General features: G+C 37.1%; 1 protein-coding gene across 1 annotated transcript in view; it reads right to left on the bottom strand.

Moving 5' to 3' along the window:
- The window catches only part of FREM3 (FRAS1 related extracellular matrix 3), a 70,198-nt gene that overhangs the window by 18,380 nt on the left and 38,209 nt on the right, over positions 1–13,609 (bottom strand). The window contains exons 7-11 of the mRNA XM_055798004.1: positions 5,939–6,088; positions 3,543–3,752; positions 2,128–2,325; positions 1,341–1,505; positions 247–429 (exon numbers count right to left, since the gene is read on the bottom strand). Coding sequence (XP_055653979.1) covers positions 247–429; positions 1,341–1,505; positions 2,128–2,325; positions 3,543–3,752; positions 5,939–6,088 — 906 coding nt within the window. The remainder of the gene's footprint in view (positions 1–246; positions 430–1,340; positions 1,506–2,127; positions 2,326–3,542; positions 3,753–5,938; positions 6,089–13,609) is intronic.

Here is a 13,609-nt window from a genome sequence, read left to right on the forward strand (position 1 = left end):
CCCAGACCAAACAGGATCTTGCATCCAGTTCAATCCCTTACAGGTCCCACAGTTAGCTTGGAGATAGGCAATACTCAAATCTCCTATTCCAAAACACACAAAATAAAGCAGGAACTCTTAGTCTAAAGTACGGTATTTGCCATTTGGATATCAAAGCAAGAATTCAGCTTCCTGCCCAGTATTCATTTGCGGGAAGGCACTTTCCAAACTAATCTTTCCCATCCCCACACCCAGTGAAGCCCTTACCTTCTGACATTGGATTGTAGTCTTCTCCTGAGGTGGCTGAGCCATCCTTTGTGTGCACTCTGACAACAGATACTTTGGAGCTATCACCGAGGCGTAGAACATGGATTCTTACTAGTGCAATTTCTCCAGGTTCCTCAGGCTCCTGAATGCTGTATTTTATTTCAGAGAATGTAATAACTGGTTCTAGATGAGAAAAGAACCTCAACGTTAAAAAAAATAAATAATAATTTTCTAATATCAACTAGACCAAGTGCAAATAACTTCTCTGAGAGTGGGTAATCCAAAAGGAATGAGAATGTCATAACTAACAAACCTGAAAATTCAAAGTGATTGTCTGGTTATTAATATATTTGATTTATTGATTGCTACATGGAATGATCAAAGTGAAATACTTTGGAAACTGGAATTCAGATAGAATTTTGTAGCTATTATTAAAAGAAGAACACCTGATCCCCTGGTATTTGCTTTAGTAGAGTCTGAATGGAATATTTAGACATAAAACATGTTTAGCTTTTGAAGAAAGCAGTGACTTTTCCAAGTTATTTATTCTAATGCATTGGGAAAGGTATGGGATAAATCTGATTTTCTTAAATGACTCTACAACTTACAAGGAGTCCATTTTACAGCACTATCAATTATGTTACGGTTTTTTTGTTTGTTGGGGGCTTTTTCTTTTGTTTTTACATGTCATTTGACATCTTCAGATGCATAACCTGTACAATCTGTACATAAAAGTCCCTATTACATTCCTGAAGGTTTTGTGAATTTGACCCAAGGCATCTATGGTTCTTTCAACTTAGTCAAATTTCTGATACTCTTATCAAAGCAACACATATACAGCAATAAATGGAATGGAAAGAAACAAGTGAATTTCTCAATTTCTCTCCCCATTATCTCACAAAAGGCAGAGCCAGTGATGCATTCAGAATAGAATAAAAAGGTGCAAATTCAAAACATAAAAATAAAATACTTGACAGGATTTTTAAAAACTTGGTTGGGTACTTTGAAAACTGTTGGCCCAAACACTGAATGGAATTAGTCCCATTTTCCCATTTGCAGCTACATATGTAATCAACAATTAACAAAAAACTCACTGTCATCTTCATCTTGAATCTTGATCATTGTCTCTTTCTGATCCCCAATGGAAGCACCAAAAGTAGAATTATTTTTTGGTGTTCCAAGCACCAATCTGAATTCCTCCTCCTCCTCATAAATTACATCATCCTCCAGAGTTACCACACAGGGCTTCTCAGTTTCTCCTGCAGAAAGGTATCAAGCGAAAACAAGACCTTATCATCATGGGAACACAAAAGACCAGGATAAAAATGAAACAAAACCCACATCCCAAACTTTTTCAGGCTTGCCATAGAAAAGTCTCGAGGACATGGAAGCAGAGACTAGCGTGGACTGGCACACTTCATTTTTTTTGTTGTTGTATTTGAGTCAATCTCTGCTAAGGAAAAACCCCATGACACTCCCATTGTGATGGGAACTAAGCAGCACCTTGCGCAGCATTCAGCAGGGTGTTGTATGGCGAAGAATCTGCTGCTCCAATTGGCTTCTGCTGAAGGCACTGTATCAGTATTATTCCTGCATATTCTCATGAAAAAGTGCTAGGCTCAAAAGTATAGGAGAGGATGTTCAATATTCTTTATTAATAATTCTTTATTGTTTAAATTTGGCCATATAAACCTTTGAAAGTGTGGCTGTCGCAGTTATAAAACTATTTGTAACTAGTCCTGTGCTGCCTTCTTCATCCACAGAAGCTCAACTAGCATAGCAACTCCCAGCATGTCCCGGAAGTCTAGCTCTTATTTTATTATCAGATTACTCATTAGACAAAAGTAACACATTATTTTCAAACTCCAATGGGAAAATTACCTGGGAGAAACACCACTACAGAATCATCTGTATTTGGCCTCTCCTTGTAGTCCATCGTAACCTGGGCAGAACCCTGACGAGTATAGCAACGCACTGTGGATTTATGGTTAACGTCACCGCTTCGATAAATGAGGGCCACCAGCTCTTCATCTTTTTCATTTACCATGTACATTGGTTCTTTGAACTGGACTTTAGGTACTGACAACAGAACATGTAACGCAAGTTGAAAAGGACCCTCATACACGGGCAGAAAATATTAACCACATTCAATTTCAAAACAAAACAGAACAAAAAAGTAGCCTTTTTCTTTAATTTAGCATTTTATTTGCTAACCTTTTACAATAAACTGAAGAAGGTTCAGATTTACACATGCTTTTTAAACATAGATTTTGAATGTATATGAATTCAAACACTTTCCTGGTCTACAGCAACTAATTGCAAACTTAGTACTAATTCTGTCACCAGTCTTCTTACAGTAGCTAGGACTTTGTGTTTTTTTTAAAAAAAAAACAGCATTTAAGCAATCTCTGAGCTGTGGAATTATTTTCTATAAAGCAGTCTCTTTTACCTTTAATGCAGGGAGGAAGTAGGTGCATGATACCACAAGGGCAGAAAGCGGTGACAACCACAATTCCTCCTCCACTGAAGTCAGTATCATCCTTCTTGCTGACTTCAATGAGTATTTCACAGTGAAACTGTAACTGCACTTCAGAGTTCTATTTGAGAATGAGCTTTCTAAAACAATATAGCTTCTTTAAGTCTTTGAAGTGCAACAAATCTGCAGAAACCTGAGGCTGCTGAGAGTCAGCTTGGTTTATTTACCAAGTGCTGGAGAACCTCTAAACGGCGCTGTGTTGACTGCTGTTTACTTTTTTAGAAGTTTTACACCTACCTTGTTTTTTCCCCCGCTTAAAGCTGCTCTAGAAGCGACAGTACAATTACAGCTTCATGCAATAGCATGAGCATCAATACTTGCATAATTACTTGAAAAACTTCGCTCTCTATGATTTTTGGTGTTCAGATATTACTAGGGGAAAGAAGGTTTAATTCCTTTGGCTTATCTACCTTCAAAATGAATATTTTGTAGCCTTAATGCACCAGGCATAAACAAATGCACTTTCAACTCATGGCACAGTCCCACTATTACGTTTAGTTGTCCAAAACAGTATCTTCAAGTACATCATGAGAAGGAAGACACGCCAAAGAAGCTGCACTATAGCCCTATGTTCCAACTTCAGGTGTAGCACACAGCTGTTAATCTTTATAGTGTAGCTGGGGTAAACGATACATCACAGCACTTACACACACAGCAATTTATGCTACTGCCAAGAGAGCTCTTCCACCTTCTAAGTGCACTTAAAACACTAAAAGGAAAAACCCTTGAAAAAACTCTCCCCCACCCCCTTTACACTTACAGTCAGTGACGGTGTCATTGATAAAGACAGTAGTTCTGCTAGGGTCTCCGAGCACTGCATTTGTTGGCATGCATAGAACTAGCTCAAACTTCTCCAGACCTTCCAGAATAGGCTGGCCCAAATCATCAAGGATGATCACTCGTAACACTTGCATGTTGACTCCAGGTGTAAAATCCAGGTTACGGCTGATGCCCACGTAATCAACTCCAGCTGTTTGGGAAACAACAAAACTTGTATGGTCAGTTGCTACTATGTGTACATTTGTGAGGTGTGTTTGCAGCAGTTTCTACTGCTGTCCTGGAGAAAATTTAATTTAGATTTTTGTCATGTGCAAATAAATTTGGGAACAGTGAACATACAGTGCAACACACACCAATACATATCCAGATCATCATTTTGCTCTTTATGCCATCAGCACAATTAAAACTTGTTTAAGAACCCTTAAACTGCAGAGTAACAGGCTACAGCCTCAACAACATCCAACAGACCTGCTGTCCACAGCAATAAAATCCTTTTGCTCAACTCTGGACTGCATACATAAGATTTTACTTAGCTATTTACCTTTAAAGGAGCAGATGTGTGTCTAAGATTAGTTCCAGCTGTACCTTAAGGAAAAGCATCTTGCGCTACTAGGCTAGCTCACTGAGCTTGCAAATAGTGCTGTTACCATGATCTCATCAATGGAAAGGAGCAGGCAGCTTGAATGCAGGTGAAAACACCTACAATGGCTTTTTTTGTTTGTGTAGGAGACTTTTAAATCTAAACTGAAAGATGTATAATGACTTCTTCCTTTGCTTATGTCCCATTGTTTCACTGAGATTCTGTCTCCATCATTTTGCACTCTTTTTAACCAGTGTTCCTCCCTATCCCCTCTTAAACGTTCTACTTGTTGCTTGTAATGACAGCAATTCTTTCCCTTCTTAGTCACAGTATGTTGAAATTTACCTAAAAGTAACTGTGCCTTTTTCTGTTCCACATCACTTTGTAGCCTCTGGCTTCTCTGCGTAAAAGCTGACCTCCCTGGTGGGCTCTGTGCATTATGAATAGCCACAATTCTTGCACAGGTTTTGTTCTTTCCTTAATCAAATATTGTGTGCACAAGCATTTCACATGCAACCATCTTTTAGTGTGTGCAAAAATCTATAAATACTTGAAATTAGGAAAAGATTTAGTGAAAATCATATTTTGTCAAAAAATCATAACTAGGCTTTAAAAGAAATTATTTTTAAAAAAACTATAAATACAAAATTAGAAATGCAACATTTTAGTTTGCTACTTTGTACACAACACAGAAGATCCTGTAGGACCCAGTCGTATTTCTTTACCTGTAGAGTGAGTCTCCATGTAATCATCACGTACACTGTCTATTTTGCTAACCACTTGCCTGTTCTTCAGTAACTGTAGTCAAATCCTATTTTCATATATGTATGTTATAAGTTCATTAACTGTCCCTTCAATCACACATGCTGCATTACTAGTTGCTGTAATTCTTTTATTTTGGTAGTAAATTTTATCATATATCACACACATTAAAAAAAAGAGAGTTTTGCTTTCAGCTTGATTAATATGAAAATTTCTGAAGCCTTATCTATCCCTTGCCAGTGTGTCATCAATCTGTTGGGCTGAACATAGAAATTCTTGTTAATGCAACTGATTTTCTTGACACCAAGCAGCTATAACTTCTCCTTAAAATTAATTTAGCCTAGTAACTTAAGTAATTTAACCTAGTAAGTCAAGCAATGTATTTAAGCAACTGCAAAATATTGGACAGCCAAAATTTTGGCCAGTATTCCCAAAATCTGATAGGGAAAATTATTTTTTGTTGGGACTGAGAAGCAAAAAAAGGGTTTTTACAAAGACAGTCACCATATCTTGGGTATTTTGGGTCAGTGTTGGACAGAGAAAATCCTTGGAGGTCACACTGCCGGTGCCTTCCAGAATTTCTCTCCACAGATACACCAGCCCTCATAGATAAATAAAACTTCCTCAGCTAATGCAGTGATAACATCATTTCAGGGCAACTGCAGATTTATGCTGTAAATTCAGTTTTATCCCACGAAACACAGTGCTATAAGACAATACTCTCCCTTTCACTCCAGCTGTTCCCCCAATGTTTGCCATCAGTTAAGGTGCAAGTAAATTAACGATCGTTTTATCCACATCCATTCTGCAGTCTCCATCAGAAAGTCAGTGAGCTTAGCAGAGTCTTCCTTGCCACACACAACTGGTACACAAATGTTATGTTTTCTACCTGATAAACCCACATCTGACGTCTTTTACTTCACCTTTCCACCCCATATATACACTGAAGGTAAGTAAGAGTGAATGCCAGCTATCACATTTTCATGCTCACATACTCTAAAGCAACCCGAGTGATATTTTAATGAGTAACTCACCCTCTGCTGACACTGGTTCTGTTTTTCTGGAACGCACCGTGACAGAAGCTGCTTTGGACAGATCTGTTCCAGTCCTCCAGACACGAATCTCCACGTAACCGGTGCTTTCATCCACTTGATACTCAGTGTTACCGAAGTACAAAGTAGGTTCTAAATACAGAGAGAAATGCATATATTTTTGAAATCGCCTCTTTTGGCCTGCTCTTGTGGACATGTATACTTAGTACTTAAACTCTCTAGTCTGACTTAGGGCTCAATCTCTGCAATTTGACTTTTAATGTTAGCAGCTGGGGAAAAAAAAAAGTCATTACCAATTTCCACTGCAAATCCCGGTAATATCTACTGTCCAATTACATAAATAATATTATGCACCTGCCTACCACTTAATGTAAGGTTGGTTGTTTTTTTTTTCTTTTAAAAAACAAAATAAATACCTCTTGAATTAAGTAAGTAGTGTCATATCTATATATTTTTCGTCTTATCGGCAGCTGAGAGAGATCTTCCACAGGCAGCTGTTTAACCTTACTGTTCACCTTACTGGCTGTTCTGAAACAGCCATTTCAAAAATTGTGACTATGTAACATAACAGACATAAGACATGGGATACTTCTTGTATTATTTTCTTGTTAAGTAAACCAAGGCAGAATTTTAAGTTTACTATTAAAGGAAATATATACCTAAAAATACCTTCTCACCTCCCTTGAAAGATAAAGGTAGTTTGCAAGTTTAAAGAGTTTAGCCTTCTCTTTTTTTTAATTGTTTCCAAAGCATACATTTGACATGGATGTGGCCGATTAAAGCACTACAAGCTGGTTTTATCTTCAGTGTGTTAAACTGCCTTTATTTATTCATAGAGAATACAAAACGTTGCACAATCCAGGTCATGGAAAAGGTCAATATTAAATTGGGTTTAAGCAGAGACTCGGTTGTTTAGAGTAAGAGATCAAACATCACAAGACCGTCTCAAAGTAGCGCCAATTTAGCTGCCTTTCTGAATACCCATCAAGAAGAATGATGAGGCACACACTGGAGACCTTATACCTGCTGCTTTTACTAAGTAATGGATAGAGTTTGCTAAATTCAACACATGGCCTCCTTTACTTTTGTCACCTAAACAATAGTAGGCTTTATCTTGCTATCAGTGTTAATAAAGCCTGACACATTTTGTCTGTGTTGCATGTTATTACTAATCTATATTAACACAATGTAAAGAATCTCTCCAATACCACAGCAACACTATTTTAGCACAATAGCCTGTATCTTCTTTAGTAGAACCGCCACAGTTGCACAAAAGCCTGGCATTCATCCAATACGCTGCATTTCTATTGTACCTCTTGGGGAAATTAAAAGAACTCTGAAAAGCTTTAGAAGTCGTGATTGTTGTCTCCTAGAGCTGGTGAAATGGAAGCTTCGAGTAAAACAGCATGGTCCATAAAGTTTTTTTAGTTTTTGGCTACCTGGTGTTTTCCAGAGCTCAGTTTATTACTGAGCTCAAAGCCAGTTTTTCAGAAGGGACAGCTTCCAGTGGCTCAACGTGCCAAATAGAGCACAGAAAAATACAAACTTTTCTATATAATGTGAAGCAACTCAATAATAAGAGTTGTCCATCCTAGCAATAATTGTTTTACATTCTGCATCTCACCTTCCCAAACCTAAATAAATGTTCTTTCGTGAATGGGGAAGAATATCTAGCAAAGTTCTTTTCTCGACAGGGACAGACAGCGCTACTCAGCTAACTGAGAATTTTATATTTGCCTAGAGGACTATCTGTTTCTTCCATGTATATATAAAAACATCAGAACCCCATCTGGCCCATATCTATATAAACTTTGCCACTCCAGCTTGCAGGCACCTTTGGACGCTTACTGTAACTTTCTTGAGCCACTGAACTGTGAACCTTCACAATAGTTTACCATCAGAGCAAACCCTGACAATCACGAAGACTTGCTGCAGAAACAGATGAAGTCTTTAGCACACAGTATTAAGGCGGGTACAAATGTTCCAAGCAGGACTGTATTAATATTTATTTTCAGCCTTTTGATAGATCACCTTTAAACAGGCTGAAACAATTCCTTCCTTAGTCAGCCCAGCAGGATGTCTGACAAAACAAAGCTTTTGCATACAAGCAAAAGGTTAGAGAATGAAACCAGACATTTGGTGATGGTTTAAACAATTTAACAAAACACAAAGCTCTTTGAAAACGTGGGATTTTGAGGGACAGATCTAGTCATCAGGACTGCAGGACTTCTAGCTGAAGCTCGCAACATTTGGGGGATTGAAGGTGTTGGCTTTCTTCTTGATACAATTCTTTTTCAATTCTTGAAGTATATTTGTGTTTGAAGAAAAAGGGTATCGTGACTGAAAGTCAAACTGAATGTCTCATTTTATGTCAATTAAATACCTCAAGCTGTTTTCAAATAAAATTTTACTTTGCCTAAAGCAGCACCTCAGCACAAATTTTTCTCCCCACCTTCCTCCCACCCCTTCAATCAACATTTTTAATGATCAGTTATTTGCCGTTTTTGGCATTTTTACCCCTGCCATGATAGGTAAGAGTTTGAAGATGGTCATATTCCCTTCCCACTGGCTATGCATGTTTTACTATCAAGGTCTTCCCCACGTGGTGGGGAGAAGAGTAGAGTCTACAGATCCAAACCCGCATGACTTTTTGTCACAGCTAATGGATTATCAAGTGACTACTGATGCCCTATAAGTTGTTACAGTTCTGTTTAACCAACTTGTGTAAAGTAATTCTGCACAAGGCAATGGCAACACTCCAGGTCACTGGGACCAAGATCCTACTTCAACAGAGTGGGCAGAAAAATTATTGGAGTCCCTCACCAAAAGTGAAAAAGTAATTTGGAAAAATACAAATTAACAAAAACTGTTACAAATTTGGCCACATTTCATGAAGATGGACACTGCAAGGGTAATCAAGAATCTTGGTAATTAAAAGAAAATTGTTATTTATATTTTTTAAATTAAAAAAAATATTTGTAATACAATATAATCTACTCTTTCCCATTCCTTCTTCCCCTCTGAAAGAACTCTCCAAGATTCTAGATTTTGTTTAAAAATTAGACTGGTTAATTTTCTCTACATAGGAATCTGCTTTCAAATATCAGAAGTCTATTCATTTTCCCCGAGGCACAGCTTAATGGATTTTCAAGTCCAGGTTTTTAATTCTTTTGCAGTTTTAAGAGATCAGGCAGTTCAGCTTGTTACAGTCCATGATGACTGTCTTGAACTGGCCTTTAAATACCAGTCTCCTTAATTGGGAGAGTAACTTTTTTCCCCCCTTGAATGTGCATACCTTGTCTATAACTATACAGACTGTAACATTATAGCTTCAGATGTCAGTGCTGCTCCTTTTGATAAAAAGGTTTTTGTTTTGAAATATGGCCTTAGGAAATGCAATAATCAGTTATATTATTCTTATTAGAGTTATTTTCCCCATTTCTACTATACCCACTGTAATTTGTCATCTTAAATTGTGCTGAGCTTTTTCTAATTCTCCTGCCAAACTTGAAATGCTTGCTGCAATGATCTGAAGTTTCTCAATCTTATTGCATTATCAATTAAAAATACTGAGTAAGCAAATACTTTTGTTCATTTCCAACACAAGCAGATGAAAATAGATAAAAGAATAAGTCTTTCTATAACTATTTTTCAAAATCTTCCAGATGAACATGTTTCACATATAAATATAGTACAATGAGACAGAATTATTCTTTGGATAATGTGACCAGTCAACTATTCAACAGAATTTTCTGTGCCTTCAGAGTTTCTGAAGATCCGATCTAGATATACCTACTCTCCCCAGAACAGCAGGGATAGGAAACATCAGGCAATGGGCTACTAAACATACAGGTCCAGACCTCAAGGAAGATGGCACTTGTGACTCAGTTATTACAGCAAATTAATCACTTGTCTCTCATACACAATCTGCTCTTATTATGGAGCCCAAAGGTAACAACAGCATCCTGTAAATTCTACCAGGGCAATATACTTTAAAGATGCAAACCTTATTTAGGATTCAACAGCTGATCGCCAAGTCAGGAAAAAAAAAAAAAAAGGAGAAAAAAAGGAAAAAAGTAGAAAAAAACCCCAGAAAAAAGAATAGGGGTGGGGGGAAAGCAGTTTTACAAGTGCAGGTCATTCACGTATTTATACTCTTCTTTTCTTTCCCTTTTGGGATGGTCAGTGAAGAAATCCTTACATTACCAAACATTTAACCAAGAAAGCAGAACAGCATCTGAGCTAACTGGTAATCTTTAGTAAACAATATTGATTTCAATCATGAAATGCCATTAACTATTAATTTAAAATCAACTTTCACTTATAAAATAATAGCTCTATGTGTTACTTTGGCCTGGAAAGCCAGTCAATTTTCTCTTTTTTTTTTTTTTTTTTTTTTTTTAAGGCTGTGGTCCTGAAACCTGTTCTACCTGTGATTGCACTTAAACACACAAGCAAAGAGCTAATGTGAATTTCCACTTGCTTAGAAAACCACAAGCTCTTTGCACCTATTTCTTCAAAGCCACTTACTGAACAACCAGACCCTTTGTTCTGCTAGACATGGACAGCGCTCCCAGGCACCCACATTACAGGAAAATAATACACAACTCAGACTTACTGGTTTGGGATCAAGAGTCTGCTACAAAACCTGCATTGTTCTTTGGCTTGGAGATCAAAGAATAGACATTATGTCTTGACTATTAACTTGCTGTATCTTTTTCTTTTTAACTTTTGAACACTTCCTTTATTTATATGTTACTATGATGCTATGAGACTGTGGAGCAATAATTAGAGATATTTAAGTTTTAAACCTTTTCATGCACTAAGATATATTGAACTGGTGACTGAAGACTCTTGAAACTAATAACGAGTTATTGCTGGGTTTACGTGCATGTGACATGGCTCTGTGAGGAGCTAGGGATCTTCACTTGAGGCAGCCTGTGGGAGGCCTCTCCTTATGACACTGACAATAAAATTTTTAGGACACTTTTCCTTATAGTCTTGTTTTCACTTTAAGGAATCCCTGGGCATATGCCTCTCTCAGAACCACACTTCAAGCTTTGATTGATGCCCTCCCCCATATAATGCACAAACTATATCCCACCTAAATTGAGATGGTGAAAATTTGAATCCCTCAGATGCTAAATAGGGATAAATTTCTAGAGTTGTAATCTGAGAGATTAAAACAGACCTGTGTACAGAACTAATACAGAAAATTTTCATGCATTTCACAGAAAAAACGTCACTGTAACATGTGTTTCATTTTCCAGTATAAGGCCATTATAAAGAGCCATTTATTCAAAAATGCAGCAAGATGGAGCTCTTTAGAGAGGGAGACCTAAGCAGAATATACGTAAGAAACATGTAAGAAACCTCAAACCCTGAAACAATAAAACCAAGAAACTGCTTTCTTCTCATTTTGACACACACACAGCACCATGGATACCAGTGGTCTCACACTTTTATGAAGCTTTCATGAGACCTCTCAACAGAACAGCCAGCAAGACAAAAATAATTTCCATTCCTGCCTGTGCTCTGGTATCAGACTTTCAAAATGGGAACAGTGACTGCGATAATTTAATAATGTTTGAATGCCTGGTATTTATCTCACCTTATGGTGACGTTTTCTTTACTGACAGAATGTTTGTTTGGTTTTTTTTAAATATGTTATATAATTTGTGAAGCACTCTGCATAAATATTTAAACAGCAGTAACCTCACTAACAGAAACTTTGTTAACATACCTGACTGCTTTCCTTGATGATGCTAAGTGGCTTTCCTTCTTACTGTAAAGTTTAATTTGAGTAAAAGCATTTCAGATCACTTAATATAACTAATTCTTCAACTTTCACTGACATGCGGCACCACTGAAATGATTGACATTAAAGTTATGGCATTTACCCTACAGCTTTCTCTAGCCTAAGAAACTCAAGTTTTTCTCTCCAAAATTTCTTTTATTTCAGCTAGTTGACAAGAAATATATTTTTTACTTCAAATCTTAGGAATGTTAAGCAATACCAGTGCTAATACCAAGTAATAACCTGCTTTCTTTGTATTTGGTCATTGTGAGATGAGTAACGCTGTGAATAAAAGTAGCACAAGCTATTTGCTTTTATATGTATGACAGGGAGTGTTGACAGAATCTCATCATGGGTGAACAAAAGAGCAAAGTAATCGTGTCCAAAATATTTTTATTTAGGTGAAGTGTGAGGAATATTTCCTGTGTTCTTGCTACAGCAAGGAGCACATTCATACTGCATACATCTGTATGCGGTCATAAATGCACACTTCTCTAAAAGCCCTTATCTTGCTGTCAACAAAAACTCCACTGACTGCACTGATGTAGTCTAACACCTCTGTACGTAAATGCTTATGATGTAATTGTTCAAGCTTACCTGTTATATTGGCTTTTACTCAATCCCAGTTACATTTTTACCATCTGTATTTAGAAAAAAATGGGTTCAGACCTCACAGCTTGCCATTACACATGAAGGACTATGCATAGTACTTTGCTGCAAGGTTACCTACTTTTTATTTGAACTGTTAAGCTGCTCATAACACTGTAAAATGCTGGAAGTGGTGCCACTATTATGGATATTTCTGTAAAAATTTGTGATATAACAAAAGCCTACAAATGCAAAAAATATGTATTGTGTTCCAGGTTCATTTATATTAAAGCTAATCACAGCCTGAATAAACTTTTATTTATGCTGTGTCTGTGTGTCTGGTTATTTATCCATACAAGCAGTTTTGGAACACTGTCATATCTTAATAATAGAATTTTGCATTTTCCTTTTTTTACAGCTTGGTAACACAGGATTACTATTATCCCTTAATGCTGTAAATAATTCTATTAATACGTATATTAAAGTCTTACTCTCTCAATTTCTTCCTTTTCTTCCTCACAGGGTTTGCTGGTCTTTACTATTAGAGGTATCACAGCACTCCATCATGACTAACTTGACCAAAGGATTGTGTGAATGCAGTCACGTCCCACATAACAAAGTCGTACTCAGCCTTCTTCCATGTGGAAAGAGGCACTTTCAGGTTTATTATTGCCTTATTCCTTTGCTTCGTCTAACAAACGTTCCAAGTTTAGTCTGCATACTTCAGCAGTTGCCATATTGCAGTTTATAATGGGAAATTTTGTCTGTTTAAACAACCAGTTTTTCCCAGTATTAACAAAAACCCCAAAGTGTTCATCCTTCAGGCACAATCAGGTCTACAGCTATGAAACCTTGTTTTTTACTTTAATGGACTGTAGGACCATCCATTGCAGGGGTGGTAAGTATATATACTTAGCCATTGTATATACACTAACAGTAACGGGTAAGTATTCAAAATGAACTGGTGGACCAAAGTATCATTCTGTAGAAAAAATGAACTGGTGAAATTTACTCTTTGAAACTCAAATTTTACACATTTGAGAAAGAAGGTTGTCCAGTTTCCCATCAATCAAACGCTAGCAGTCTTCTCCCAGGTCAGATCAAAAAGAGTGACAGCCTGTTTCCTGTCCGTTTACTCAAAATGGAAATAGTCTCACAGAGTGATGTATTCTTAAGAGACTTCTCATTTCAGAGAACACTCTTTCACAAATTGAGCTTATGCCCTGGCTGTCTTTCCACGTGACATAGGCTGAGTTCAGAATTACTCT

Source organism: Falco peregrinus, chromosome 2 (genome assembly GCF_023634155.1).
Source record: "Falco peregrinus isolate bFalPer1 chromosome 2, bFalPer1.pri, whole genome shotgun sequence".
Taxonomy (NCBI): Eukaryota; Metazoa; Chordata; class Aves; order Falconiformes; family Falconidae; genus Falco; species Falco peregrinus.